Source organism: Penaeus vannamei, chromosome 26 (assembly GCF_042767895.1).
Source record: "Penaeus vannamei isolate JL-2024 chromosome 26, ASM4276789v1, whole genome shotgun sequence".
Classification (NCBI taxonomy): Eukaryota; Metazoa; Arthropoda; class Malacostraca; order Decapoda; family Penaeidae; genus Penaeus; species Penaeus vannamei.
The window spans coordinates 21,858,147-21,865,646 of record NC_091574.1 but is presented as its reverse complement, the minus strand read 5'-3'; the positions used below and the strand labels follow the sequence as shown (position 1 = coordinate 21,865,646).

Genomic DNA, 7,500 nt, shown 5'->3' with positions numbered 1-7,500 from the left:
GCTCTACTGCGGGTGATAAGGAGAGTTTCATTATCATTCAGGAACCTTTGTTTCTTTTCTCTATTTTATCTTTTTACTCTTTTATTGACCGACTGGCATATCTGAGGTCATGATCAGATAGGATAGCATGCTGCCTTGGTGGAATCTTTTCCCAATTGAACTTTTCGTCTGGCATTTCTAAGGCTTATGAGCAACAGAAACAATATTGACGATGAAAGAATAATTTCACTGAGCATTTCCTTCGGTTATTCAGCGTAACTCTCCTTAATTGGCCAAAACATAATCCGGTATCTCGAGTTTCACCTCAACGTATGACTGAGAAGCTTGAATACTTTCCCTACCCATCGTAGCTGTCGTTGTGCACTGAACGGTCATATACTGTGGAGGATTTTCGTCTATTGCTGTTCAGGTCGATGGCATGGCTCTCCTTGCGGTCGTAGAGGTCCTCTTTGCTCGCGTAATAACTATCTCTTCGCGAGGACCTGTTCTCGAAAGAGAAGTCGTTCTGCAGGGAATCCTCGCGTCGAGACTGGTACTTCGAGAAGGAACTCGTCTCGTTCACCTGCAGGCTCTCCCGCCGCGAGGACGAGCTCTGATTCACGGACACTCGCGAGTCCCTCCTCACCCTCGAACTCTCCGAACTTGACACCGAACTCCTCCTCGAACTGTGAGAGAAGACATCGGCACCGCCAGCGCCCGCCGCCGTCCTCTGCGACCACTGCACCGAACCCCGAGCTCTCGAAGCCATTGTTTCGTTCGCGTTGTTTCGTGTCGCGTTCGAAGCCTTCCAGCCGCCTCGCCGCCCAAGGGAAAGCGGAATGTTGGCGGGCGTGAGGTCGAGGCCTGACTGCGGGAGGGGGCCGACCGAATGCCCCTCGGCGCTGTTTAGATAATGGTTATGAGCTAATGATGAGTAACGGCGAGGAGGCGGTCACTCGCACGCCCGGCGCCCCTGCCCTTGCCAAGAGCAGCCTCTGGGCGTGATAAACCAGGCTATAAATACACGGCAATCATAACCTCGTCTTGTGCCTCGGGGGAAAAAATGAAGTTTCTGGAGAAGGAATTAGACGGAGGACGTTATTCTGAGGTCTCGCGCGTCAGCCTCGCCCCAGCTGGGAGGCCGAAAAAGCGCCCATGTCAAGCGCAGATCTTGCAAGCGGGGGCAAAGAAGGGGCGCGCGGGCATGACGAAATGGGCGCCCCACGGATGCCATTACCCGGGTGATTAGAACGGCATTGAACTTCTTCAGGTGCATCGGCGTCGTTAGTGATGCAACGCGCGGGGCTAATTTGGGCGTCATGCAAGGTCGAGTCCCGCCGGAATCTGAGTCATGAAACCCGCTTGCACCTGTTCCGTTTTAGCGCCGGGGATTCGCGGCGCAAAAAGCTGACAGGCGGACGGAGCTCGTCATTCTCCCAACCCTCTGGCCGCAACCCCGCCCCCCCCCCACCCCCGCCGCCTCCTCCTCCTCCTTTTTCTTCTTCTTCTCCTTCTTATCTTCCTTCTTCTTCTTCTTCTCCTTCTCATCTTCCTTCTTCTTCTTCTCCTCTTCCTTCTTCTAATCCTCCTCTTTCTTCTAATCCTCCTTCTCCTTCTAATCCTCCTCTTTCTTCTTCTAATCCTCCTCTTACTCTTCCTTCTTCTCCTCCTCCTCCGTGCCCTCGCCGCCCGGAGAACGAGAGCTAAATTAACAACTTCGGAGTAACATTCTTTTGGCATGACGTTCCTGTCTTCGTCTTTGGGATTGTCACCTGTTTATTTTTTCTTATTCTTATTTTTCTTCGCCCTCTTTCATCACCTCCTCTTTCTTCTTTTTCTTCATCCTCTTCTTCTTCATCCTATTTTATTTTCTTGCATGACAAGAGAAAACCGTTTCCGAAACTTTTTTCTTCTCTCTATCTTAGTTAATCGTTCATCTAATTCGATAATCTGACCCTCTAGCGATCGAAATCAAAATGCACAAACTAAAAATTACATTAATCTTTATCTCAACCAATAATATTAGAAAAAATCTCTGTCTGAGCTCTTTTTACAACCATATATTTTTCTTCGCCTTAAATATTTAACCCTTACTTGGCTCAAGAAAAATTCCTCCTCCTTTTTCTCGCGGTTTGACCTTCATCTTCATTGTTTTGATAAGGAAAATCCACAGTTAAAACAAGGAAACTTATCCTTCTTATCGTCACGCGAGTATCCTTTATCCTCCTCGACACAGCTGCACGGACGGAGGATCACAGAGCACTGAATCCCGCGGTATTCAGGCACCTGTGACACGTGACATTAACCGTACTCCGGTGGACGTGACTGGGAGTGGCTGGGGGTGGGGCTTGTGATTCATACGAATTAATGAATGGAGGTGTTTGTGTGGGAGTGTGTGTTTGTGTGTGTTGGGGGGGGGGAGTGTGTGTTTGTGTGTGTGTGTGTGTGTGTGTGTGTGTGTGTGTGTGTGTGTGTGTGTGTGTGTGTGTGTGTGTGTGTGTGTGTGTGTGTGTGTGTGTGTGTGTATGTGTGTGTGTGTGTGTGTGTGTGTGTGTGTGTGTGTGTGTGTGTGTGTGTGTGTGTGTGTGTGTGTGTGTATAGGAGAGTAAAGGAATTCAAGATGTGGGTGGTATGTGCAGAAAAATAGATAGATAAACGGATGGATGGATAGATAGATAGAGATAGAAAGAAAGAGAGAGAGTGTGTGTGTGCGTGTATGCGTGTGCGTGCATGTGTAATATGAATGTAGCCACTCCCGAGCCTTCAGAAAATCCGCAATTATCGATAACTCCTTTTCTTGACCTTTTTTCTTTACTTTTCCTCAAACTTCTCAGCCACAAGTCCTATGTCAAGGATAACTGAATGACAAAAATACTCCCTCAGTAGGTTCAAGGTAGAGAAAATGTTGATCTCAAAATATCTTGTATCATTTCTCTTGTGGAAACAATCACGTGACACAAAAACAGGGTTTGTCTTCAAGTAAAAGGCATGACATTTGTTTTCATAATACCCCCAAAAATGACCATGAAAATCTGACCAAAAAAGGTAGATAGATATCTTTGAAAAATAAAAAACTCAAGTAAAAGACTCATCAGTTGCAAAAAATGACAACCTACAGCATAAAGCATGAGTGAATTCACAGTAACTGACATATCTAATGAAAGCCCTTGAACGGGTTATGTAAAGAAGTATCAAACAAAACACGAGAACTTACTTTTTATCGGCGGCCTGTTCGTTTGCTGTAAGAGAAAGGAAGAGAGAGAAGTCAAGCACAACAGCCGATAAAGATAGGGCGAAGGGTGAGTACAAGAAGCAGAGCAAAAGTGGATAGAAAAGAGCCCAAAAAAAAAGAAAGAAAAAGAAAGAAAAAATGAAAATAAAACTGGTAAAAAGCCATTAAAAAAATCCTCGTCTTTTCCACTTTTGCTCTGTTTCTCCGTGGGGGAAAAAGCGCTTTACTAAAGAAAAATAAAATAAACGAATGAAAATAAATAAAAATAAAGAATAATAACCGTTAAGCCTTCTGCTAAAGAGGATCTACCACCTGTTTTCGAGCGCGACCCAGATTTTCTTCAGTCTTACCTTTCAGGCGGATCATCTACGGCTGGAAGAAAACGGTATAAGACGAATTAGTAGCTTCCAAAAAGAGGCTTGTTTTTTGTGTAATTTTTTTCTTTTTTTTTTTTTTTTTTTGGTTTGTGTCGTTGTTCTATAACATTTCAAAATGGCTAGGTGTGATTTTTTTTTTTTAACTGGAAGTATGGGGTTTGGGGGTTTGGGGGTGAAGGGGGGGGTCTGCCATTTTGGAATAGCTGTAGAGACAACGAACGTGTAGAAAGAGACTGTTGGAAGAGGTGTGTGTTTGTTTGTGTCGTTTGTTTGACGGTGTTTGTTTCGAGGACTGACTTGTCTATTCTGGAGCCACCGAACCATCATGAGATTTGACAATTACTTAATCTGATGGTTGTAAACTATAAACGACATTTTATTTACATCTTGATAGAAACAAGAAAATATGCAAATCGGGGAAAAAACAAAAGCAGTATGAATAGAAAAAAAAAAATCCCTGAATTTCTACGTAACAAAAAGTTTTTTTTTTTAAGCTGAAAGATGGGTTGGCGGTCCGTAGATTTTTGAAAGGGGTTCGAGTACGGTTCATGTGCGTTTTTTTTTCTTTATTTATAACAAATAAGGAACTGATTCATTTAAGAATGGCATGGGTTGATTGATGGGAATAATTTGAATTCTAAAATCTAAACTGATGAGTTCGATCTATGTAAAAAATATATATATAGATGTATATTTCATTATTAGCAATTGCGTAGATTTAATGCTAGGTAAAAAAATATATAGACATTAAAAAAAGATTATTATTATTATGATTATTATGATTATAATTATTATGGTTATAATTACCATCATCATTATTGACTTAGATCATTAATTAACTAGGAACAGCAATCAAGCTTTGATGATATCTATCACTTATCAGTTACCAACATGAAGAACAATAAAGTTACTGGCAATTATTATGTATTAATCATATCAGCAGAGCTACTACGCATGAATCAATTAATTACTATGGAATATTAAAGGTGAGGTCAGCAGGTCAAAAAAGCGTGAACCAGAATGTGGTGTTAAGAGAGTCCCACGTGTTGTGTCCTGCTCACCACACGGATCACCACACAACTCACCACACTGCGGCTACTACAAAACCCGGCCTATGGACACAGCAGAATGAGAAGCCCTGGGCGAGTCCTGCAGGAGGGCAGTGTGGGGGGAGGGTGTAAGATATATATATATATATATATATATATATATATATATATATATATATATATATATATAGAGAGAGAGAGAGAGAGAGAGAGAGAGAGAGAGAGAGAGAGAGAGAGAGATGCAGGCAAATAGGCTGGCAGACAGATAGATAGATACAGAGAGATAAACAGACAGATACAGAAAGAAAGCTGGATCTACAGATGTATTGAGACAAAGAGAGAGACAAAGAGAGAGAGAGGGAGAGGGAGAGGGAGAGAGAAAGAGAGAGAGAGAGGGAGAGGGAGAGAGAGAGAGGGGGGGAGGGAGAGAGGGGAAAAGAGAGAGAGAGAGAGAGAGAGAAAGAAAGAGAGAGAGAGAGAAATAGATAGATAGACAGATAGAGAGCGGCGTGAGTGAGTGGTGTGGCGCGCAGAGACACCTCGCGACGGGGAGTCAGATGACTGAACTGAAGCTTGAGGCAATGAGAATCGGCGCGACACCGAGGTCTGAAGGCGTGACGTCACCAGCACTCCATATCACGTGATTGGTGACGTCACGGTGTCCCCCAGGTGCTGTCGGGAGGCAAAGGGCTGCACGCACTCTCCCACAGGATCCAGCGCGCCCGGCAGGAGGTGCTACTGGTGCCGGAGGCTTAGGTCCTGAAGCGTATTTCCTGGCACGTCTGGCCACCTCCAGCCGGGCACAGGTCCAAGGGCGTCTCCAAGGCTCGGTTCCTTAGACCACCGAGCCATTGAATTCAAGTAAAGATCGGGATTCGTTGATTCTGGTGATCCCGGGTTCGTATCCTGTGGGAGGCGTTGCGACCCTTGGCATCGATCGGCGCAGTGTGTCAGTTTTTAATAGCTGTTATCTGTTCTGTTATGTGATTTTTTCTCTCTTTTTTACACTGGAAAATCATCATTCTTTTGACATCTTTTTCATTGATTTACTTTCTTTTAAAGATTAAGTTGAACACTGATTAATTGACAGCCATGGCGTATATGGGGCTGTTATTCAACATAAATGAAAAGAAAAGAAAGGAAAACTGAATTGGAAAATAAAACGGGAAAACAAAAGAAAATAATGATAAATGATAATGATTATTAACAAGAAAGAAAATAAAAAATACTCTGATTTTCCAGAGGACCGTCCTAGAGGTGTGAAGTTGAAGTTTTGTCTGTCCTGAAGTCTGTCGTGTTTCAGAAGAGTCCTGAGCGGCGGTCGACCCCTTCCTCAGGGGGGACTTCGGGGGCTTCTGAGGGCGACCCCAGGGAGACATAGGGCGGGAGGGAAGCCGAGGAAGGGCGTAGTTGTAAGGAAGGGAGTGAGTGAGGGGAGGAGCAGGGTGGGATTCGAAGGAACAGATTGGGGAAAGGGACTGTTGGCGAAGGGGAGTGGGCCGTGGGGAGTGGCTGGTGGGTGGGGGGAAGGTAGGAGAGGGCGTCCCACCCCCGTCCCGAGTCCCGCCCCAGAAAGGACTCGACCAGTGCTCGGGGACAGTCTCTATCAGTAGTGAGGTCTGTGAAGCGTCTTTGGAAGCCCGTAGAAGATATTATCATGGCACATCAAAAGATAAGAAAATGGGTTAGGTCATCTCTCGTTTTGTATAACAATATACTTGTCCATAAGAGGCAAAACGTACTAGGTCAGCGCTTAGAAAACGCACAGATAGGAAAAAAAAAACATATTCACCATCTATAGAAAGATCTTAAAAATAAAACTTAAATTTAAATAAAAGATGGAGAACCCACAGTCACAGTAATCATGATATCAACACGTCACGTCCTGTTTCATATGGCGTCGATAAAAACAGGTGAGGCTGTGGGTCCTTCGTCACACTAGAGTCAGGTCAAACATTCACGTGGAGGAGAGTCAACAGAACCTGCTATCCCAGGTCATCATACTATTTAAAACATATATAAAGAGGCGCTATGGTTCTACTCTGTGAGGGAAAATGAGTCAAATATCTTATAAAAAAGACTAAGATATTTAGAAAATTGTCAAAGTTAGAAAAAAAGAAAGACTCGGAATAGCACGTCTGTTGTTCGCCAGAAGAACATGTTAGACGTCACTGCCTTGTTATTATCACAAGTTTTCTTTTTTGCTTCTTCGTCGAGAAACAGATGGGTGACTCAAGCCAGGTGAGGGGAGCCGGTGCCAAGTATGACGTCATCAGTGTTATCAGTGTTATTATTCTTCGATTTTTTCCTCACTGCTATCTTTGGTATCTATCAGTAAAACATGCATTACCATCCTGTCTCACTTGCTACGCCATCTACCATCTATTTCTGTTGCCTTTCACTATTAGCACAGTTATTTTTGCTTACTTTACTGTCCCTCGTGTCTCACTATCACATATTTTTTGCTTCCTGTACCTTATCTTAGTTTCCCCAGCAACTAGTGCTATCTAAACTCTCTGTCATTTTACCATTTGATGTCTGTCTCTGAACCTGGTTTTAAATGCCCTTCACTTTGAAATCGAGTGTAATAATCAAAGATCAAATCTCGAGGCATTATTTAAGATATATTTTATAAGTAACAAACTATATAAAATTTACCTCCATAAGTACAAGTACTAAGATGCATAAGTGGATCCTAAGGAAAAAAGAAATATCTTTATTTATCTCTCATAGAATAGCTACACTGCTAGACCCCATCCTGCCTGCGTTTCCCTCGCCCTTCCGTTTCCCTCTCCCACCCCTCTTCCCCCTTCCTTTCCCCTTCTCCCCCTCCCCTCCCTACACCGAGCCCACCTGGCAAGGA

At 43.8% G+C, this 7,500-nt stretch overlaps 1 protein-coding gene across 1 annotated transcript in view; it reads right to left on the bottom strand.

The window, feature by feature from the left end:
- The window catches only part of bt (projectin protein bent), a 149,103-nt gene that overhangs the window by 120,630 nt on the left and 20,973 nt on the right, over positions 1-7,500 (bottom strand). Inside the window, 1 exon segment of the mRNA XM_070140161.1 lies at positions 3,194-3,218. Coding sequence (XP_069996262.1) covers positions 3,194-3,218 — 25 coding nt within the window.